Source organism: Vicugna pacos, chromosome 27 (genome assembly GCF_048564905.1).
Source record: "Vicugna pacos chromosome 27, VicPac4, whole genome shotgun sequence".
In the NCBI taxonomy this organism is placed as follows: Eukaryota; Metazoa; Chordata; class Mammalia; order Artiodactyla; family Camelidae; genus Vicugna; species Vicugna pacos.
This window is the reverse complement of record NC_133013.1, coordinates 27,861,983-27,885,839: the sequence shown is the minus strand read 5'-3', so window position 1 is coordinate 27,885,839 and position 23,857 is coordinate 27,861,983. Positions and strand designations below refer to the sequence as shown.

At 51.9% G+C, this 23,857-nt stretch overlaps 1 protein-coding gene across 1 annotated transcript in view; it reads left to right on the top strand.

Annotated features, from left to right (window-relative positions):
* The window catches only part of THSD4 (thrombospondin type 1 domain containing 4), a 484,828-nt gene that overhangs the window by 9,918 nt on the left and 451,053 nt on the right, over positions 1-23,857 (top strand). Inside the window, 1 exon segment of the mRNA XM_072951118.1 lies at positions 14,631-14,750. Coding sequence (XP_072807219.1) covers positions 14,722-14,750 — 29 coding nt within the window. The 5' untranslated portion in view covers positions 14,631-14,721.

The window sequence follows — 23,857 nt, the reverse complement described above, 5'->3', positions numbered from 1 at the left end:
GCTGGTTCTCACTGCCATCATCTCAGTGTGTTCTCGGTCCTGCACCACCACGTCACAGACTGTCTAGATCAGGGGTCAGCAAACTTTTTTTTTCTGTAAAGGGGCCACCAGTGAGTTAATATTTCAGCTTTGCACGGTATATGGTCCATGTTGCAATGAATCAACTCTGCCTTTTGAGCAGGAAAGCCACCATAAACGACACGTAAATGAACGGGCAGTGAAACCTTATTTATGGGCGCTGCAACTTGAATTTCATATAATTTTCACGTCACAAAATAACTTTCTTCTTTCTCTGTTTGTTCAGCCACTTGGAAACGTGACAGAGAGGGCTGGGGGTCAGGTCTGGCCCACCAGCCACAGTGTGCTGACCCTGGGCTAGATGACGGTAATATTTGAAAATTGTTTTAAACTGAGTGACCGTTAAAAAAATAAGATAAAAAGAGCGCATGTTAAAATCTCTCTGTAGTCCACAGAATCGCTCACAGTTCTGCTCATAAGAGTATGGCTCAGTTCACAAGTTCTGTCAAAAGACTGTGGGTATTTCCCAGCCTGGCTGATGCCAGTGCAGGCAATTTCTTCAACACAACTTGCAATCCCTTAAGTAGTTATTCTAGTGAATTTTTAAATTGAGATCATCTTGTTTTGAGATGTAGGCATGCAATGACTTTATGAATAGTTACACCATTCTGTTTCGTGATTCAGATTGTAAACCGTGAAGCTGTGGTTCCGTCCCTGTGCACCTTCCTGGAGTCTAGCAACTCGGCCCTACTCGCGACAGCCCGACGGCCCACCGTGAGGGGTCGGAGCTCGATTCCAGCTGGAATTTTCGTTGCAGAAGCCAGGGGAAGTCATGGGAAGGAACTCAAGGCGCATGTCTGGCACGTGGTGAATGTGGGATAGACTGTGTTCCTTCTCTTCCGCTTCTTCCCCTCCCCGCCCAGCTGTCCTGTGTCTTTGGTCAGCTCCAAAACATGCGGAGCCTCTTTGAAATTACTTCGGTTCTTTCCACATGCAGTAAAGTCACTAACCTTTTTAAATGGAAACAAAAACAAAGGCTGTTAGAAAGCAGCCTCCCCTCCCAGGTCACCAGCTTTCCCTTGCCGGGGAGTAAGCAGGGCTGTGCTCAGACCGCTGCGGGGCCAGAAGAGAGGCCCCGGGTCCAAGGCAGGCGCCTCCCGCTGGGTGCAGACCCAGCTCTCCAGCCAGGAGGGGGCCGCCTGGCCTGCTGGCTGCTTGCAGTTCCGCAGCTCCTGGGTGTATCTTGGTTTCAGAGAGTCTAACAGTAGGAAAGCCAGGACTGCTTCCAGATGGAAGACCACGGCCCCGAAGGCAACTGTGACGCCGTGGTTCTTGGCTCTCGTGGTGCTTTTGCTGTGTGTGTTGGATGGAAGGTCCGTCTTGAATCGACGTGTGTCTGTGTTGTTTGGGGGATGGCGGTGTACAACCACGTGTGCTTCCTGGCCTGGGTCTGGCAGGGTGTGAAGGGAGGCGGCCCCTCTCCTCTGGCCAGTGAGATCTGGTGTTACTATGTTGGGGGCGGGGCTGGCATTCTTTCTGTGCGTTAGGAGCTCCTGGTCTTGGAGCCAAGGGCATGGGCGTTGAGTCCTGACTTTGCCACCATCTTGCCACTCGACCTCCTGTAAACCGTTCTCCTCTGCCTCTGGGGTCACTCGTTCTTCATGACTAAATGAATGGTGATAGCCATTTCTGAGGGCCCATTGCTCAGTTTCAGAGACTTGTGGGGAGCCTGGACTTTCACTCCCACCCAGCAGCAATGAGACATCCTTGCCCTCTCCACTGGGTGGTCAGAGAAGACCTCGTGGAGAGGCAGGACTCTTACTACCACCCAGCAGTGATGAGGCCATCTGTCCCCTCCTGCTTCCAGGCCTCCTCCCCACCGGTGGTGCCACAGGAGGCACAGTGATGAGGCCCTCTACCCCCACTCCCCGCCAGCCGGGGCAGCTGGAGCTCCGTCCCCTGCTCAGCAGCAGTACCCCTCCCCCTTGGGGGTCAGTGGAGGCCAAGTGGGGAGCCTGGACTTCTGTCTCCACCTGGTGTAGTAGGGTAGGGTCCCCCTTCCTCTGCCGAGGCAGTGTCAGAGGAACCAGCTAAAATGGAAGGTTTAAATAAGATCTAAAGCCTCTAGCATACCTAAAATGTCCAGGTTTCAACTGAAAATTACCCGTCTTACCAAGAAACATGGAGATCCCACACTAACTGAGAAAAGACAATCAGTTGATGCCGACTCTGAGGTGACAGAGACGCCGGAAGTTTGTTGAAGCAGGCGCCAGCCAGCAGTTATGAACACATGTGCAACAAGCGAGGAAAAACACGAAGACTCAGCAAAGAAACAAAAGGCATCAGATGAAAATTTTAGAACGAAAAGTACAGTAACTGAAATGAAATCTCACCGAGTGGATTAAACTGCAGAACAGGAGATGACAAAGGAAAGAATGGTGAACTTGAAGATACAGGAGTAAAAATCGCCCAATCTGGGCAACAGAGAGAAAAAACACAGGGCCGGGTGGAGGAAGAAAGAACTGATGCTCGGGGACCCGCAGGACTAGACCGGAAGATCTAACCTTTGTGTCTTTGAAATTCTAGCAGAGAAGGTAGAGGGAGACCCTGAGTAATTGCTCAGTGAACTAACTGCTGAAGACCCCGCGGTCGGGTTGGGGCAGAAGCCTCCAGATTCAGGAAGCTTAGTGAACTCCAAACAAGATAAACCCAAAGAAATCCACACCGAGATATCGTTAAACTTCTGAAAGTAATCTTGAAAAAGAAGAAGAAAGTAGGAGGAATCAGCCTGCAGGTTTGAAGACGTAGAGCCGCTGTGCCCGAGGCCGCGTGGTGCTGGCGAGGGACAGGCGCGTAGATCCGCGGAGCAGAACAGAGAACCCAGAAATCCGTCCATGTGATTCGTGGCCAAGGTGCAAGGGGGAACCAGAGAAACCCTCTTGGTGGAGATCCGGATGGGCTGGCAGGAGGCGGGGGGGGGGGTGTCTAGGAGAGGGTACAGACGAAGGGCGGAGCGAAGGCAGGAGCCGCCCGGGGCTGGCGGGAGCGCCGCGGCCCAGGTGCCCTTTGCGCTTCCGCGCTGGGAGGACGGTGACGCCGCCGCCGCTCGGCAGGAGGAGGGCTCGGCGTGGCGCTGGTGACCAGCGCTCCCGCCCCTCGTCTCGGGGGGCCCAGCGGCCGGAGGACCCCGGCAGGGCGGGCCGGGTGGGTGGCGAGGAGCGGGGCCCCGGAGGCCTCAGCGCGGGGCGAGCAGCGGAGGGTCCGAGCGCGGGCCATCGGCGCGGCCGGTGAAGGGCGCGCTTCCTCGGGCCTGCTCCGGTCACGGGGAGAGCCGGCGGGGCAGCCAGGGCGCACGGGAGGCGGGCAGCTCGGGCGCCGCTGGCCACGGAGCTCCAGGGGAAGGCCGCGGTAACGTCTTGCTCTTGCTAAACCCAGGTGCCTTTCATCGTCCCCCTTGGCCTCTGGGCGGCCTTTGGCGCCAGTGACTTGCCTCTCTCGGTCTCCTTGGAAGCACCCCCGGTCCACGAGGTGGCTGTCCGCCTCGCGCTGCCTAGGCTGCCAGCCGCGGCCCCGGCCCTCCCAGAGCCGTGCCGGGGAGCCGGGCTCGGCGGCCGGGCTTCGGCCTCCCCGGTGAGAGCGTGCGGGGCCTCCCGGCCTCCGCCGGACAGCGGTGACCGCTGCAAATCGTTGACTAGATTTCTATCGCTTAGAAAAATAATGACATAACTCAAATGTCAGTGCAGAAACCCCAGGAGCCGAGCCGGAAAAGGCAGATCCTTTCCTCCGAGGTTCAGAAGCACCGAGGGCAGAGCGCGAGGCCGGCTGATTTACGGCCGAGCCACACGGAGCCGGGCTGCATCCTGGAGGGGCAAGTGCGTGGGGGCACGGAGGTAACACCCCGGGCTCAAGGCCAAGGCCGGTGTGGAGTGAATGGGGCAGAGCTCAACCCCCCGCACAGCATCTCGCCGTCTGGGCCCGCCTGCAGCTTGCGTGCTGGGCGCCAGGTAAAGGTGAACTCAAGCATCTTACTTGGAAAGGTGTGTCTGATACAGCGTGTCAGGGCACCTGGGAGGCAGCTGAATGGGGTGCGGAGAGGAGCCACGGCCCCACAGCAGGTGGGCAAGGGCTCCACCGTGCCGCTGCCTCTTACGAGAGGCATGTTGCTTCTGGTGACCTCAGGCACAGTGCTGCACTGCTCGCAGCCTCAGTTTCCTTCTCTGTAAGATGGGCATATCTGTCACACCTACCTCGTAATGCTGGAAAAGTGTCTGGCACGTCTAGTCATGTATCAGACACTTGATACAAATTTAAAACCTTTGGCCCTAGCTTTGCCTCTGATTGGCTGTGACGCTTTGCGCCAGTTGTCTTATTTCACTGAGCATCAGCCTGTCCATCTGTGAATCACGGTTATAAAATCATGGAAGTGAAGAGGTGGGTTAGGCTTTCCCAGTTTTCTCATGCTGCGGGATTTTGTGACAAGATGTCAAGCAGGAAAGTTACACAGGAAGTAATGTATAGATTTTAAAGACATAAAATAAAAACGTATTTGCATAAAAGTGATGAGCAGGATTAAAAGACAAAAATCAAACTGAAAGAACTTGACAAAATAAGGGTTACTGGCCTTAATATAGAAAGAGCTTCTTGAAAGTCAGCTGAAAACGTGGGCTCTGCAGAAGAATTGGCAAAAGAGGGAAAAATTCACGAAAGAGATGTTACACATGGCCAGTCAAACCGAAAATCTGTTCCAACTTTACTAATAATCAAAGGAATACATGTTAAAATGATTTGCCTCTTTGCCTGTTATGACTAATGCACTGAATGCCTACCCTGTACCAGGCAAAGTCGTCCACCCAAAGGCCTCCTCCTGGGCGTAGACAGACCACATTTTCCACACTGCCCTGCACTAGGGTGTGGCCGCGTGAGGACGCTGGGTAGTGCCGTATGAGTGGCAGTGGTTTAAGTGACCTCTGTAGAGCCTTTAGCTCGGTCCCCCATGCTCTCTCATTTCCCCTGTTTGTTCACTGGGTGGAAAGTGGGAAAAAACAGACAAGGGTTCCAAGACCGTAGACACTGGAGGGGCCGCTAGATGCAGAGACTGGGCCCCCGGGTCCCCGCGTGGCTGTGTGGAGCCGAATGCCCCTTCCAACCCACGTCAGACGATGAAGTGAGCAAGAAGCAAGTTAAGCCGCTGAAATCCCGGGCTGGTGTGCTGCGGCGGCTGGCCCACCCTGACTAATTATGTGTCAGATTTTAAAAGACTGTAATGCTAACGCTGTTGGCAAGTGTGTGCACTTCGCCCCCTGCAGTGGGATTTTAAGTGGATATACTCTTGTTGAAAACAACCCATATGTAGGAAGGACCTGGAATAGCCATACTTTTCGGCTTAGTGATTGTGGTTTTAGGAACCTACCATGAGGAACTAAGCAGAGAAACAGATAAAGAAGTTTATGCAAAGATATTCCTCACGATTCTGAACAAGGGAGTTCCTTAGGTGTGTTATCCAGCTTCCACAGGGTGAACTATTACAGAGCGATTAACATGTTTCCGAATATTACTGAGGTGCTTGATTTAAAGTGAAAAATAGAAAGCAAAACTGCATGTGACTTTGTGCGTGTGAAATATGCACATGACATCCGTGAGCGTTGAGCACAGAGAGAAGACTGGAAGGAAGAAACCAGAGCCTTTCACAGTGGCCCACCTGGACTGTGAGGCCACGCCTCGCTGCAGTTTTCCTGTGTATGTTTTCCCACAGTTTTCAGCTTTTTCTCAGTAAACGTGTACGGCATGATAGCGACTTTCTCTAAACAAATATCACAGTGAGCAGCCGTGTTCCGCCCGGCCCTGAGATCTCGCCCAGCCCTGTTTCGAGGATGAATGTAGTTTCCGTCTATGGGTTTGTTCTCTTTGTGCACGTGGCGCCCCCTCCCCCAGTGTGTGCGTGTGTACATGTGTGCGTGTGCGTGCACAGATGGACACAGGTGCTGGCCAGAGTGCCAAGAGGCCATTCGTAGACGCCGGGACCTGAGCCTTGTGTCAAAAGGAAGGGAAGAAGGACCAGGACGGCAGCTCAGCCGGAGCCGAAGCTGCCGTTAGTCCCACGGCCACCTGCCATCGACCGAAGGCGGCTGGGGAATGCACTGGTTTTCGGAAGGAGATGCGCCATCGTCCTGGAGAAGACCTGGGAGGCACGTCAGAGAAGTCTGTGCTTCCCGTGCCGAGCTCGGGCTGTGGCATCCGGGGTTGTCTCCTTTGATGCGTGCAGCCCAGCGATCACAGACCGCTCTTGGCAGACGACGCTGGGGAGAGGTCGAGTCTGAGTGGGGAGGAAGGCTGGAGGCTGTGTCTGGGTGTCTTTGATTCCTAGGTGGGGTGACCTGCATCCTATCACAGCTGTTCACGTGTGTGTCCGAGGCTTTAGGAGTAGGGCGGGGTATGCCGTCGGTGGTGTTGATTCCAATTGGCAGCCACTGCAAAGCGAGAAAGTCTCTTTTCAGATCCTGGACGGGGCATCAGCACATTGAAGAAGTAACATAACCATGCTCAAAGCGAAGGCTCTCCAGTGAGAGGAACATAAGTGCTTTCTGTCATCATGGAACATCTCCTGTGCCCCAGGTGCTGTTCTAGGCACCAGGAATACAAAAAATAAGTCCTTGAGAAACAGCTTTGCTCTTCTGTAGTGTCATGTTATGGGGAGAAAAGGCAGGCACAAGTCAGGATGATACACTGTGGCAATGACAAGGCTGGAATTCGGCATATGAGACTCACACGGAAGTAAAGAACTTCAACCTGCTTTATCAAATGCTGTAAATCAAGTGACTAAGTCAGTCACATTCAGAGACGAGAAAATGCTCTTACTGCAAGTGCGCGCCCCACTTTGATCTAGGGTGTCATGTCACCTGAAATTGGAAAAGCAGCTCTGCAGAGAAGCAGGAGCAAGTGGCTCATTTATGTACAGTATCTTGCCTGCCTGATACTTCTACCCTTGACTGTTTTCCTTAGTTACCTGGGAAACGTTTTTTAGGACTGAAAACAAATACACACATCAGTGTTGATGACCATGAAAATGATGTAGTTTGCATTGAAAACCCTTGACCAATCTGTGCTGATTACCTAGTTTCTCCAGGGAAGTAAAGAGAAGTAAGCTGTTTTCTTTAATGAGTTAGCAAAACCTGCTGTAATGTGTTTGCTTTAAAGTATCCAGGGAGTTTTAAGATCTTCTCAACATTTTTTCCGAATCCAGATGCTGTGGGTTTTCAGGGTGCTCTGGGCCAGCCGGCCGGTTTGCAGAATGGAAGTTCAACGGGAAGAAATGAGCTCTGTGGCTCAGTTTGAATGTGACGGGGGGAAAAGGATGGCCTCGCAAGGGGTGGGAGGAAAGACCGAGAGCAGAGGGAGTGTCAGGGGAACGTCCCTCTGTCTGGCCTTGGCCCAGCAGGGAGAGGCTGGAAACGTGGCCGGCCCTGGGGCTGCAGGGTCAGCTTTCCTGAATACCCTGCTGCCTGGGGCAGGATTTCCTGAAAGGGCTGTGGTGAGTGATGCCAGCCAGCGGAGGGCTGGGGCGGGTCGGACCCTCTGCGGAGGTGGCAGCGGCACACGCCCGCAGTGGGCTGGTGCCTTCCGATTGCCCTGGCTGTTCGCTGAGCCCCAGCAAGAATGCATAGAAATCGGACCTGGTCCTGCTTCCTAAGAAGCAGAAAAAGAGTGAAGTCCAAAGGAAAAAGTCCGTTGGAAACTCGTGCCTCATTCATCCTTCCGCTCCTCCGTCAGACTTTTACCGCATGGCCGCTCTGTACCGGGCAAGGTGAGGAAAGATGCAAAGGCGAAGAGACACATCCCTGGCCTTGGCGAGCTCGCCATCCGGCGGGGACCCCCATAACAGAGCGTGCCTGGTGCCTGCTAAGAGAGACGATGATCCCTCTCTTTTAAGCTTTTGACGCCGTCCTGTCCCTCCCTTTGCTGGCGGGCAGATTTGCCCACTGGATGGTTAATGACGACCCTTCAAAGACTCTCAAGAGGATAATCAAGTGTGAACCAGAAAAGTGCGCTGTGCTGTTTGCTTCTTGGAATGCTGGCGTTCTTTTCGCCTGTGCCCACTGTGGGGCACCCAGCCTGAGGTAGTGTCCCATCGTGAAAGAGATATCCATGTATGTATTTGTGTGTTCATTGGTCTGCCTCGGTGAGAGTGTGAGCTCCTTAAGGGACAGGACCCCCCCCCCCCGCCTTGTCATATGTGTGCCTTGCATGAAGGCTAACCCACCAGGTATTGAAAGCTCATTAGCCGGTAACCTGATTGCCCCACGTAAGCCTTACCCAAGGACCTCGGGGGGACCGGGCCCAGCTCTGCAGGGGCCGCGGGACCACGCTGCTGTCTGTGACTTGAGGAATCCTTTTAACATATCCCTTGAGGCGTACAATGTTCCTTCATTTCCAAACTAGTACTCAAGGTGACAGCTGGGAAAAGACGTGGACCCGCAGCGGACGCAGCTTCTGCGTGACCCTTCGGGCTAGCCCTGTGTGTGGGTGGTGGAAGGCAGTGTCAGACGATGGTCAAGGGCATAAGCTCTGCCTGGGCTTGAATCCTGACCCTCCCACCCGTACCAGCTGGGCGACGCTCCTCCATTTCTCAGTGGTACCTCCTTCCCGGGCTGTTGTGAGGACAGAAGGAGTTAATACCGAGTACTGAGAACACCCTCCGACACATGAGGTAACCGCTCAGTGCGTGTTCGCTGGCATCCTCAGCCCCATTGTTATTATCGTCTGAAATAATAGGTTGTTAAATCACTCATCTTGGCTCACTTTGCCCCAGGTGATGTTCATGGTGCAGTCAAGTCAAGTCCTGAATGTTTCATCTCCTAGCAAATATGTGAGATACACCCAGCCCCCTTGAGATAGCATCCCTCCACCCATCCACCCACCCATCCACCCACCCATCATCCACCCATCCATCCATCCACCCACCCACCCACGCATCCATCCATCTACCCATCCATCCACCCATCCATCCATCCACCCATCATCCACCCATCCATCCATCCACCCACCCACCCACGCATCCATCCATCTACCCATCCATCCACCCATCCATCCATCCACCCATCATCCATCCATCCAGCCATCCATGCATCCATCCATCCATCTACCCACCCACGCATCCACCCATCCATCCATCCACCCACCCACCCACGCATCCATCCATCTACCCATCCATCCACCCACCCATCCACCCACCCATCATCCACCCATCCATCCATCCACCCACCCACCCACCCACGCATCCATCCATCCATCCATCCACCCATCATCCATCCATCCAGCCATCCATGCATCCATCCACCCATCCACCCACCCATGCATCCATCCATCCATCCACCCACCACCCATTCATTTATTGAGTGTCTAGCTATGCATGGCTCTCTAATAGGTGGGAGGTAACGAGTCTAATAAAGTGAAGAGGTGGTCTGTGTTCAAGTCCAAGACCTACCCTCTACCTGCCACGTGGCCTCAGTTTTGCTCTGAGGATGAAATAACAGGACTCGGGTCTCACATCAGATGCATAGTACGAGTCGGTTCCTGACTGTCTTGACTTTTCTTCCACTTTCCCGATCATGGAAGACACAGGTGGGTTGAACACACTGATGTCAGGAGCCCACATCCTGGTACTTTGGTCCACAGGTAGGCGGTGCTGAAAACAGCGGGCCAGGGTTCTGTAAGAAGACGTGATGGGGTGTGGGGTGGTGGCGGCAGGACGGAAGCCCAGGGCGGAGGCTTCCGCCTGCCAGGACCCTCGGGGTGGCTTGCACAGAGGAACGTGCGGGTTCTGGGGCTTGCCCTCCCCACGTGCTACTGGGTGCTGGTTTGGGGTCTGAACTGCCTCTTTCTGAAATCCCTGCTCCTCATTCTGGGCTGGTGAGTCACTTCCTCTCCCCAGGGACTGGGGCTTTTGTTTGTCTGAGTGGTTGCTTTACATTGTGGGAGTTCTAGAGGAGAAGCCGGGGTGTGGGAGGGAGGGAGGGTGGGTGGGAGGTGGAGCTGGCGCCTGCGGTTAGGATGTGGCCGCGAGGTCGGGTTTCTGAGCCCAGACATGAGAGGCTGAGCAGATCCCTCTCTTTGGGTTGCACTGAAGTCAGGTGAGGGTCCTCTAGAAGTCTGGTCAGGCCGTGAGGAGAAGGGGCAGGAGAGATGCTCAGAGGTGGGCATGTGGGCAAGGGGCAGGCAGCGCAGCGGCACGGTGGCACCTTCCGGGGTTAGATCTGCTGTGGCTCCCTCCATCCCCGCCATCGCCATCGGAGCCTTGGAACCTCCTGCCGCGCCCCCTCCCCCTGGTGTGTGGGGACCGCAACTTTGGCCTGAACCAGAGCTGGCGATTTGTCCCACCTTCCTGCAGGGTCTTTGTGGAAAGGAGAGACGGTGGGGCCTCCATCTGCCAGGGAGCACGTGTTCTAACAGAAACTAGATTGTCCCATTTTTTTGTTCACTGTCAGGAAAGGTTATAAATCAACAGGCGCAGACCCCAAAGGCGGCTGGCTCCACAGATGCGTGTGTACTCAGCCCGCAGGCACTGTTGCCGCACGGGTTTTCGGGAAACCTCACTTTCCTCAGGTCCCTCCTGCTCCAGAACCTACAAGGGCTCCTGCTTGCCCATCTCGTCAGCATTCCCCTGGCACTTCCTGGGCTTGGACAGCATGTCTTTGCTTCGTCCTCACAATTTCATCTCCCCGTCACAGTGAGACTCCCGCAGTGCCTCTGGGCCTCCAGAGCCGGGGCCCTTAAGCTCTTCTGACCGTGAGCCACGCTGGTATTTTCTCTTCTCTTTCATTCTCTTCTGTTTCATTTTTTAAAAGTGCAGGTCGTGACTCACAAAATTGATTTCATGACAGACGAATGGGTCATGACCCAGAGTTTGAAAAGCAGAGTTGACTTAACACAGTGCTAATGGTGTTACCAAGTCCAAGCTCATACCGGCACGACAGACCAATACATTGAAAGATGAGTTGTTGGGGCAAGGAATAGTGACTTTATTCAGAAAGCCAGCAGACCAAGGAGACGGTGGACTAATGTCCCAAAGCACCATCTTGCCTGGGTTGGGATGCTAGCTCCTTTTATAGAACAAAGAGGGAAGATGAGGAGGGAAAGTGGAAAACGTGGCAAGTTGTTGCAGATATGCCAGGGTTGCGTCAGACTCAAGGAAGGATGTGTTCATTTCTTCCCCGCAGTTATTTACCGGTGGGCCCGGTCAGGGTGCAGCTCAGCTGAACGCTCAGGCGTGGGAGGCAGGGATCCCAGAGATGGGCCACCATGTGTACCTTAAGCTGTAGGTGACATTCCTTTGGTGATTAACGTAGCAATAGAACACAAAGGTTAAAGTGAAAGAAACAGATCCGATGGGGAGTCAGATCTGCCCTTCCCTGTTACAACCACGGAAGCCCACGTGGACGTCAGGAAACGGCCGCGCTCTCTCCGCTCTGCCGAACAAGCTCGTAACCATCTCCTGAGGAAAAGTGACCAGTCCAATCTGACAAGAAGTTGTGCAAAAAACATTCAAGAGTAGTGGCCGCCACAATTTTTTTTTGATTGCACTCTCCATGAGTTAAAAAAAAAATGTTTGAGCGTACAACGCTAACCCATATTTGGTTATTTTTTTAACCTATCAATGTATTATGTGACCACATTAAACATACATGCAAGATACAAATTTTAAAAGGGCGCCATAAAGATGAAAGGAGCCATATTGTGAAATGCCATGTGAAATTGTGATGGCTTCATTCTGTCATCAGCAACTGTCTGAAGGCAAAATAAACACACGGAGAGACGAGGTTCATGGTTATCAGCCGTGGCTGTAAATCTATTTGCAAACAATTTTGATAATTTAAGATGGTTTTCCTGGTTGACTTCCTGTTGGATTTGGGAACCACAGCTTCATGTCCCGGCCTCTTCCCTCCACCTTGTCCTTCCTTTCCTTACCGAACCTGAAAACGGCCCTGCTAGCACCTCTGGCCACCTCCGTTCACCAGAAGTTTGGTGGGAGTCACCTGTGATGCCCTGTCCCTCGTCCCCTTAGCCATGCATTTACCGGATTCTGAGGGATTTCTCCTCAGCCGGGGGTCAGCTCTTCCCTCGTCTCCTGTGACTCTGTGTCCCCGCCACGCTGCTTCCTCTTCCTCCCAGCGCCTCACACGCCTTTGCCGCTGCGAGTCCCTCTCCCTGGGGTGCCCCTCCCCCTTCACCTGGCTGACCCCTGCTCATCCCTCAGGGCCCGGCACAGAGGGCTTCCTCAGAAGGGCCTTCTCTGACCATTGCCCGGTGTACTTCCCGAGGCACCTTGCACTTTCTGCCACACCTCTTACTTTTATACTTACTTATGTTTCAGTTTCTTTAAAGTGCATAGCCCTCTTGCACCTGGATTGTGATGTCCTCGAGGGCAGGGCCCATGCCTGGTGTGTGTGCGTGTATGTAGCACCTAGGTCACAGAGTCTCAATAAATACTTAGTACTCACAACAAGTCTATGAAGTAGTTACAAACAGTGCACCCATTTCACAGATGAGGAAATTGAAAGCTGAAAGGGTTGGTTGCCGAAGGTCACCTGGTTAGTAAATGCGATGTTGGTCTCAGACGCAGGTGTTTCTGATTACAGCATGTACAGCCCTACCAGCCACTCTGGATTGTTCTTTTGTGACCCACACAGGCTGAGGGCTGATTTGAAGCCCCGTCTTCCTTGCTGATTCCTGACCAGCCCCCTCTAGTCATTTTCTTACCCCTGCACTGGCCTGGTTTTCCCTTCGGGTCTCTGGATGGCACTGATGACCCTATGTTGCACTGGAAAACACCAGCTTTCCCCACATAATTCCATGTCCCTCATCCTCACCCGTGCAAGCTGGACTGTAAAGCGAGACCTTGCACTGCCTCACCTCTGGAATCCCGCAGCACCTGGAAGAGGCCGGAGCCCCGCACGTGCTGAGGACGTAATTACTGATTAGCTGATCTTTGTCGGGAGCTTGGCAAAGACTTCCTCTGACTCCCAAGTTCAATCCCGTCTTTGTGCGTGTCTGCTCCTCAGCCAAGAGCAAGGCCGTGCCTCCGGTTCAGAGGGCGCGAACAGGTCCAGTTCGCTCTGGTTGGCCTTCTTCCTGGCAGATCTCAGTGCAAGTTTGGGCTGAGAGCCAAGAATTTAAGGGTCTTCAATGCCATGAGTAATTCCGTGAGTTGCTGATGGCTAATTAGGGGCGATCACAGTCAAGAGGCATGGCTTTCTTAATAACCCCCAGAAAGAACTGTTGGTCGTTTTAAAAATCTTGATTATTCTCCCCCACAAAGGGAATTACCTGATTCTCCTGACTGTCTTTTCTTAAATCCGTGTAATTTATCCCCCCACCTCCCCTTTCTAGTGAGAAGGAAGTCTGAAGTCCTGAGACGAATTCAGAAACCCGTGGTTTTGGAAAACGCTGGCTTTACTAGAGAGGACCCCTGGGCACACGGGGAAGCCCTGCTTCATGTCTTCGGCTTTCCCTGGAAGGAGGTGTGGGGGGAGAGGCGTCTAGCCCATGGTTTTCTTCCCGTGTTCCAGAACATTCCAGCCCAACCTCCCACCCCGGGCTTTCCGGGGCTATTTATAATTTACCTTCGAAAGTGTTGGCCCATTTGACTGTTAGGAACTTGTGTTTAGGGAAGGTTTAAGTGAAGCAGTGTTTGTACGTAAGGGGTTTTACCTTCCTGTTCTGGCCGTGACGATGCATTCTAAGTACTGCCCGACCTCTTCCGGTATGTGTGTCATCAGAGCAACTTCTAAACTGAGTGTCCCCTGCGCCGGGCCCTGCGCTAAGCACGTGACACGCGTCTGCTCCGTCTCCACAACCCGCCAGGTTCTTTGGGCCATGTTGTTTGAATAGTTTTACTGAGATGTAATTCACGTATCATATACTTCACCAACTGAACGTGTACAATTTTTTCAGTATGTTCACAGGGTTGTGCAGCCATCATCACAACCTAATTTTAGAGCATTTTTGTCACCCAGGAAACATCTTACTCGTGAGCCCCTCCTACCCTCCAGACCTTGATGCACTAACGTATTTTTTGGTCTCTATAGATTTGCTTATTCTGGGCATTTCCTATAAATGGAGTCACGCAGCATGTGGCCTTGTACCTGGCTCCTTTCACTTGTGTGATGTTTTCAAAGCCTGTCCATCTCGAGCACGCACTGGGACGCCATTTATTGTTCTGTCGGGTAGTGTTCTCACCCCTGCCGTGCAGCTGGAAGAAGCCAAGGCACAGAGGTGCAGCGGCTCCCCTGAGGTCAGCAGCCTTCAGGGACTGGGGCTGGATTTCCCACACGGATTTGCCTACTGCCTGCTGCCTGCTCAGCAGCTGAGGTGGCCGTGCTCATGGTGATGCACTGAGCACTGTGCTGAGTGTCCTGCAGATTTGTTGCCTCGTGTTCAGACATAATCAGATTTCATTTGGGGAATCTGCTAACCATCGCTGGGCGGGGCACTTCTGTCCTACTGTCTTCCACTTGCTCACTTCAGGTGTCATCGGCCAACTCAGGCTACGGAAGCTGGGGCTCTAGACTCTTCCCAAGCAGACGATGCTAAACATGGTGGTGTTGTTCCTCCTGCAGGAGCTGAGCACCACTCCCGGCGCCACTCCCGGCTCCAGGAAACTGGCACCATCTCTGAGGAGCCCCTGCTTTTCCCGGGACCCCCAACACCATGGTTTCCTGTTTCATGAGGTCTCCCAGGTAAGTGGAGAAACTTTCAAAAGGCAACAGGAAGATAAGACATTTGATATTTGAGTTTTGCTATACAGTTTCATATAGTAGCTTGAGAGCCTGCATCTCACAGATATGTTTGATGTGCTGGGTACATACGTGTTGTAAGTTTGTTACTCACAAAGGGAGCTGAGGCTGGCGCCGTGTGCGGTGGCGGGAGGTGCTTGCGCCGAGATCCAAGTGGCTTGGGTTCTAGGCTGCGCTCTGCTGTTTGCTGGCAGACATCTAGGACTCAGATTTTTTTTTTCAAATAAAAATGTTACTGGATTGATGAACATCCATCATAGTTGCACAATAGAATTGCCTGAAGAACTTTAAACATATTGTCCTCTGGCTGCATCTGCACAGACTGGGGTTTAATTCACCTGGCATATTTAAAAGGTGACCTCTCTGGTGCCTTCTGCTCGAAACATCTGTGACTTGCACCTGCATATTTTTTGGTTTGATACGGGTATCAATCATGCAGAGCAGGTAGAAAGAGTGGTGTTCTCTCTCTGTGCAGATCAGGAGCCCGGTGCTTAACTCAGTGCTTATTCCTTCAGTGCAGTCAGGGGCTGGGGGAGGGCTCGGTGCTCCCGAACTGCAGTCTGTGTCACTGAGGCTGTTTTCAAACTTCCCTTAAGCCGTTGGGCCCTGTACAAACTCCTCAGTCAAAAGCCTCTGTAAAAAAAATCTCAATGCATCAAATAGCCAACAGCAACATTTCATTAAGATAAATTTATTTTATAACTTTGAAGTTGTAATATTTACACATTATGAGATGAATGAGTCTGTTTGGATAAACACGAGAATCTGAAAGCCGAATTTATGGGTGACAGCTCGTGCCCCAGCCTCAGCGGCCAGTGTATTTTGCAGTTGGTTTTAGCTGCCTCGTGTTAGGAAAGTCTTGATCCTTGTAGGTAAGTGAGTGCAGTTGGTAACAGTTCTTCCATGAAGCTCCTCGTGCAGTCCCAGGAGGCTCTTTAAGGAAACTGACTCAGAATCCAGAAAGGGAAAGGGCTTTTTGTTTCAAAGTTGGATCACCAAGGATATCTTGTAGTTCTCCCCCTATAACTCTGCATTAGTCCCAGATGCCCAGAACTTACGCTAAAGAGCGAAACGGTCTATAATCTGTTATTATGGTGGTGCCACATGTGATTGCCCAAGCGGGGCGAGAGCATTTGCCAGGCAGATGCTCAGGCCGACGCCTGGCATTTAATTGATTGTTGTGCGTGCGTGTGAGCTTAGTCTGTAATTGCTTGTGTAATTTTACTGAACTGAGCTTGTGTAATTGTAATGAACTGACATGTGCAGGCCTGGAGTCCAAAGACCCATGCCGAGCTACAGGGTTCTTCATCAGTGACATAAGCGAATGTATCAGAAGGAGTCAGAGAAGACAGGAAACGCTCTGCTCTGAGGCCCCTGCAAAATCCCGCCATGAACAGAGCAGCCCAAGCCTCTTCTGAGTTAATCTTTGGTGTCTGATCTGAATTTAAATTAGCAAGTGTGCTTTTATAAATCGTAGTTTAGGAAATAATTTAAAAGCTATTTCAAGACATAAAATATGCACCCTGTGGGTGGAAGTATGCACCCGACACACCGCTGTAAAACCACAAGGGAGTGAGAAAGGCAGTTGGACCACTGGTCCCTTTAGGACCGCAGCGTATCTGAGCACCAGAACCTGATGGGAGACACTAAATGGAGGTCACAGTCACATACTCAGCTGCATTGAAAAGAGCAGCAGATAAAAGGTAGGTTCCCCACATGGTCAGGAAGGCTCCTACGAGTAGTGGGACCCTCAGAAACGTGGCCACCCCAGCTGTACCGGAAGGCATCACTTGGGAGAAGTCCCTTTGGCAAAATTTCTTTTCTTAGTGCTTGGAATTTTAATTGATGCCCCTGCAATTAACCTCTGAAATGATCTGCGGAATGGAGGCCACCTCCCTTCAAGGGAGGCCCGGGGGCTTACCTCCAAGCCATGTGTTATTTCAGAGAAGTTGCCCACAGGTTAGAAATTAGCAGGGTCGGAGTTGTCGAAAGCTGGATGTGGCCTCGCTACCCTCGGGGCAGAACTCTGGAAGTCTTGACAGGCCTCTGGGATTAGGGTCCTGCCAAACGGATGCTTTGAACAGAGCTGCTCAGATGACATTTCTCCAGCAGTCCTGCTGTAAGGACTAGGGAAAGCAAACTTAGGTTATGAGGACAGGGGAGTCTTTGGGAGAGATCAGCTGAAGATTTCCATCAGGTCTCCTTCTTCATAAGCCAGGTACTCATAAACCACTTAGCATTCTGTTTCTCAGGCCACATAAATTTGCTGATCCTGAAGAAAAAAACAGAAAGAAAAAAACCACTCAAGTGCCTTTTGTTTAAATGCTTTTCAAAATGTTCTGGGGGAAAGGGCAATGGTTACTTACGAGTGAGAGGTCTTTGATAGACAATTGGTAGATGAGAAACACACAGACATGCAACTATAAAGGCCTTTTAGTATTTATCAAGGCAACCAAATACATCAAGATGGACTGGGAAAGCCAGAGGCTTGCTCTGCCCAGAGAGAAAACCGGTCAAATTAGGAGTTAGCTGCCAAGAAAATCCCTGAGAGGAAAAAACATTGAAGGGGATTCACAATTCTGATATATAGAGATTTCATTTAAAAATCCCTCCTCAGTTCTTGCCAAGCCACAGGGACATAGAAAGCCAGCTTCCTTCACATTGAAAGAGATAGAGGAGCCCTGAGTATTAACATAGCAGGAGTATCTCCACCCTGCTCAGTGTCTGCAGTAATAAAAAGAATCACATCAAACCCCACAGCAGACGAGACACTAAGATCTTAACTTGGTGGAGCTGGTTAGCGAGTTGCCATTGAACCTTGGACAAGCCGTGGACGCCATGCAAAGTTCCAGGCAAGTGAGATCTGTAGGACCAGAGGGGTGGTCAAGGCTGGATTAAGGAGTGTTTGTTATCTGTCACAAGTTAGAGAGGAGGAGGCACTACGTAACCCAGAAGTGTGTGTATTTCTGAAAGACGTGCTCCAAATTGTGCACCCTTTTTTGGGTATGTCTTCATGTGTTTGCTCAGGACCTGAGTGGAAGGAGGCTCTGTTCCCCCCTAGAAGCAAGCACGTCTACCATGACCAGCCAGCAGTCTCCTTAGAGCCAGTCTGCCTGGTCAGGGGCTCTTTGTTTACCTCAGGGGTGTGCTTTCATATAGTTGACATAATTTATCCTTGAAATGAAAGCAGAGAGGACAACAAAAGTATTGAAAATGCCAAACAAGCGGTGAAAGTTGATTCGGGTATGCTATTTTGAAGAGTAGTTTTGGAAGCAATGCAGATGTAATTAGGGGATTACAGGGTTAGATGGTCACTTTTATGGCTCTTATGAAGGAGAATTCTGGATCATTTCCAGGGTTTTACAGCTGATGGCCCTAGGTCAAGTGTCTGGTTGTCGTCTTCTGCAACTTAAGGCTTTCCTCTTCCTTGACACACACTTCTGTGGAGTAAGGGTGCTGTGATGCCCGGCAGCCACTTCGCTGAGAAATACAACTGAAGGGAAATGCGGAAGGGAAAGGTGGCTGTTCTTGGGGCAACTGAAAAAGATCCTGAATACAAGAAGGAAGAAAGAAGGGGGTTGAGAAAGTGTGTGTGTAAGTGTGAGAAAGACCCAAAGCAGTGATAGCTGAGGTATGAACATTGAGACTCCCCTCGGGGGCAGAGAAATACGTGATCATTGGGAAGGGCCAAGGGGTCAATTAGTGTCCCTGTGCCAGTGATCAAGAAATGGGGAGAAGGAGGAGAAATACGGGAAGGAAGACGACAAGAAAGAGGAGGAGCAGAAGGAAGAAGGGAGGGAGGGGCATGAGGGGGAAGGGGAGGGGCATGAGGGGAAGGGGAGGGGCATGAGGGGAGTGGGAGGGGCATGAGGGGGAAGAGGAGGGGCATGAGGGGAGTGGGAAGGGCATGAGGGGAAGGGGAGGGGCATGAGAGGGAGGGGAGGGCATGAGTAGAGGGGGAGGGGCGTGAGGTGAGGGAGAGAGGCATGAGGAGAGGGGAGGGTGTGAGGGGAGGGGGGGGGCGTGAGGAGAGGGGAGGAGCACGAGGGGGAGGGGAGGAGCACGAAGGGAAGGGGAGGGGCATGAGGGGAGTGGGCGGGACATGAGAAGGAAGGGGAGGGGCAGAGGCCAGGCCGGGTATCAGTAAGGCAGGACAGCGTTTATGTAGCCCGCATCTAAACCACCACCTAACTGATGCTTAATAAATATTCTTTGAATAGTGAATAAATAGCTTAATAATTATCCTTTGTGGAAGAGAAATAAAGAGGAAAATTTTTCTTTCCTGATCCGGATCGTTAGTTAATTACAAAAGTAGGGTAAAGCAGGAGATCGTTCACATGATACACACGCACACCTTTAACAGTTTACTTTTAACTTAAAACACATGTACGCTCACTCACCAAGTTTTTGACGTGGGGCCAACGACTTTCCTTTGAGCGTGAATTCCTGATTGTCTTTCTTGCACAAACTGCACCCAAAAGCATTATCTAAGGTATCCATTCGGGCTTCTTTAAAGTGGAGTAGGAATTTAAAGACATTTGCGAAGCAATCTGAGTATAGAATGATTCTAGAGTTTTATTATTTTTGCCCCTAATCATTTACAGTTGTCTCATCCACACCTAATTTGCCAGTGGTTTTTTTTTAATTTTCTTGGCAACTTGCCTTTATTGAGTCTTTCCAAAGCATTCGGCTTCATTTGTGTAGAAACAACTCACAGATACTCTCTTCACGTTCTCTCTGAGTATTTTGTGTGATTACAAGCCCTGGCATCACCAGGCTGGGGAACATGGTTGACACCACATGAACGCCCCTCAGGTGGTGGGCACAGAAGAGTTCAAGGGTACTAGGGAAGAAGCTGCTGGAATCTTTTGTGGGAAGCCCGGTAGGAGCCATCTGAATGGTAGGCTTAGAGGCTCGGAGGAAATAAGGTAGTTTTTGGAGGCTTGCCCTGGCAAACCCGTACCTATGAAATGATGGCAGGCGTTCAGACAGTATTGATTTTTCTCTATGCCTGGCACAGTCCGGCACCTGGCATGTAGCCTCATCACTCAGAACTTGACTGTGGGATTTGCTAGAACCTTCTGTACCAAAAAGGGTTCAACAGAGTCAAGGTGTGATCACCGGGCTGCCAAGTACCTGTTCCCTGTGTACCCAAGTGAATGTCTGTGCCTCAGGGTAACACTGACCCCCACCCCAGCCTTCAGCCAGGGATCAGGCTAATATCTCCAGCTTACAGGAATCCACCCCCGCCCCCAAGTTCTTCCGTTTTTCCGACGGAGAATTCTGGGAAGCACGGAGAAAACGGAGAAGACGCTTTACTGATGAGAGTGTGGGTGGGCCACAGCGGCCCCTCATGTTTCCGGGCGGCTGGTGTTTCCACCTTCTCCTGCTTTTCTCTCTCCCTTCACTGCAGCCTCTCCTGCCCTCCTTTTGTTCACTTGCTGTTTATTAGCCCTGAGTTTGGGCCAAGACCACGCTGGTTGTTCCTGCTGCAAAGATGTATCAGAAACCATTTCCTCAACAAGCCTGTCCTGGAGGAGGGGAGTTCACCAGGGGGCCTGTTGTGTCTTAAAAAGCTGTGCTGTGACGGAACACCTCGCTTTTCCAGAGGCTCTGGTCCAGGAAACACCAATGGCTGCAACAGCGGAGAACCTGGAAATTAGCAATAAAACCCAACATGCAGTTAGAAGAGAGGTCCTCACGTCCACGCTCTCAGGTGGAAACTTCCCTCCACCACAGCCAGCCCGGCCTCCTCCCTGAGCCTGCTTGGGCTCGGCTTTGGCTGCAGCCTGGCAGTCTAAAGGTTTCCGCGGCCAAGGCCGACCTGAAGGAAGCCCAGAGCAGAGGCACAGGTTTACTTACCCGCAGTTCAGGAAGTACTATCTGTCAGCAGGGAGGAGCCAGCAAAGGGCCAATGAGATTCAGAAAGCCCCAGGCCCTCAGCCTGCTCTGCTCCGGGACTGCCGCTTAATGCTGCAGAAAGCCGGTGACTCTGAGCCATCTAGACAAGGTTCCCTGAGCCCAGCATACTCTGTGTGAGGAAGCAGGGCAAAGACATAGAATACAGTCTTTCTTAAGGTGGGGATTTCAATGGTTAACTTCGATTATTTTTAAAACTTAGAATGTTCTCTAGTGAGGCTGGATACGTGAAGTTTTACTGTATCCACTTATTTTCTGATTATTTTTGTAAGCAGTGACAGAAAGTAAAACAGATGTGTGAAGCCACAGCCTCATGCAGTCTGGGAAGAAAACTGATGTAATAATATGGCAAACGCTTGGTGTGAAGGTGCGTTGGGTCCTTGGAGGCCCCAGAGCGCCGTGGCTCAGAGTCCAGGCCAAGAGTCTGACTGCTGGCATGGAAGTCAGGCTCTGCCACTCATTAGGTGTGTGTGTGCCCTTCAGTCAATGACTTTGCCTCTCTGTGCCTCAGTTTCCTCACCTGCAAAATGGGTGTGATAAAAGCACTGGATAGGATGGTTGTGGAGATGAAATGAAGTAATACTCAGTAAGTACTGAGATCAGTGGTAACCAGGTGGTTCCCTGGTGAAAGGTCACTTGTAACCCATCTCTCTCTCGCTGCCTTGACTCTCAGTGCTGTCGGAGGAAGGCAGCGGGCCGAGCTGAAGGCAGCAGAGCGCATGCCCAGCAAAACGGTCTGCTCTCCAGCGTGTAGTCGGTGGCGATTCCACTTCAAAGCTGAGATGTTGGTTCTCTTTTGTGAAGGGCGCTATAATTCTGTCTGTGATCAGGTTGCTCCCAAAATGTCTCTTTGGTTGTTTTCACTGAAGAAGAAAAGAAGTATAGTTTTTTTTTTCCTTTCTGCTCTTTTTTCTTGTTTTGTGACTTTTTACGCTCAAGGAGCATTACGTCCCTGGAAGCAGTCCGAGGCGCACAGTGGCTGCGACATGGCCCCCCGACTGGAGTCGGGGACAGCGGGGGTGGGGCGGGAAGGGCGCCCAGGCTAATGCAGAGGCGGCGCGGCCCAGGCCCGCGGTGTCGGCCTCATACCCGATTTCGGTGAGCGGTACTTTCTGCGGGAGGAAATGAAATGATGGAGTGTTTAAAGTCTCAAACAGGCCCGGGTAAACGGCAGGACTTTTTCCTGAGCGGTGTGAGGCGCTGGGCTGTCCCTGCGGCAAGGTGAGTCGGGAGGTCTGCTAGGAGTGTGGCTCCCCCCACCGCTCGGAGGGGAGTGTGGGATTTGTTTGCCAGAGGCCCTGGTAGCCTTCAACCTGTCAAAGCCGTTGCAAGCTGGGAGCAGTTTGCCAAAGCAAACTATCCAAGTGAAGTAACACATGAGCTGCACACACACCGACACACACAGGCCTCCCGCTCCCCAAACGCTGGCTTCGAACTGGGTCAGGAGGCGCAGGGCCGTGGGCTAGACTGTCAGTGTTTTGAAGAGGTGTGGGCACAGTTGCAGGCCACCAGTGAGACAGGTGTGTGTGCACAGGGTGGGTACCCCATACGGAGCCTGCAGGGCAGGGGCGGAAACCTTCAGCCCTTGGCCGGGCTTTGTCTGGGCCCTGGGGTTACATACTGCTCTGGCTTCTGTTAGTGCGGCCCAAAGAGTAACTTCCCCTCCGGGGGACCTCAGTCTATTCCATTCAGAGAAGAGCCCATTTAATAACTGATATTTTATTTCAGCATGAATTTTATTGGGTGCCCCTATGCATTTTAGCCCCACAAGGGCCCAGCTTGATGAAGAAAAGAAGCATTTGAACATCTCACTATAACTTGTGTTGCATTTTTGCATCAAGAAGCACCTGCGGACATTTTGCTGCCGGCTCTTGTGTAAATCCTACGGGGAGAGATTTTTGGGGAAGTCACACAGAGACTCAAAAGCACTCTGATTTTTAGAAATACTTCGTAGAAGAGCTTTTAAAAGCTCCCAAAATTACTTTGGACTTTTTAAAATATGTTAATCACACTGTTTCCAAGGATCTTGAAATTTTGTAGGTCACAAGGTGACAAGGCACCATGCGTTAGTTAGTTCAGTGAGTTAAGCTCTTCCTGTGTCCTGCGTAGCAGACGCTGCTGGGAGCTGGGAGGTAAAGCAGTGACAGAAACTCCGACCTCGTGGGGCTTCTGCTCTCGCGGGCAGAGGGAGAAATGGGAGTCAACAGTACACAGTATCTGAGGTGGTGAGTGCTCTAGAGAAAGGTGAGCGGGCTGGGCTGGGAGACGGAGCCCCATTTTATGGAGGGTCAGGGAGGCCTATGGAGAAGGGAAGGCGTTGGGCAGACACCTGAAGGAGGCGAGGGGACGAGCTGTAGACACATCTGGGAGTGGAGCTGACCAGACAGCCTGGCACGCGGTTCCTCCGAGGCAGTGGACGACCTAGAATGTCCCCTCCTCCCGTCTTTCACTCCGTCTCCCAGCCCAAGCCCCCCTGTCTGTCAGGGAAGTGCAGGCTGGGATGAGCGGTTATGCAGAACTGCTCCTGACTGCATTGCAAGCGTGTGGCTTAGGTGTGTGCCAAGAGCTCTGAGCCGCTGAGGTGTGACACGTTTCTGGAGCTGCTGTTTGTTTTCTTAACAAAACCACACCGATCTGGTTTTCTTTTTAAATGAGTAAACAGTGCCAGAATGTGTTACATATGATTGCAGTCTGCAGGCACGGTTTCATAATTTGCTTCTTTGCACATCAACTCATCTGAGGGAGGCAGGGTGGGTTCTCTTCTTCCCATTTCACAGATGAAGAAACTGAGCAGCAGAGGTGATTTGCCCAAGAAGGTCGTGTAACCAGGGCGCATTAACCCCTGAACTGTGATGCACACATTCCTTGGTTTGGAAGACAGACTGCACCCAGTAAGGACACAGCTAGAAAGGAACTGTTCTTTCCTGCTGCCGTGTCCACACCCCTCCTCCAGATGCCCCTGCCCCGGCCCTGGAAGAGGTCTTAGGCAGTTTTCTGGTCCATTGCAGGTTTAATGGGCTGTCTCATGCGCAAGTATCAGAAGGCCCAGAAAGATGTGTGTGTGTGGGAGGGGATGGCTTTAATGGTTGAATGCCTGTGCTTCTAGACGTTTTAGTTACAGTTTTCCTCCG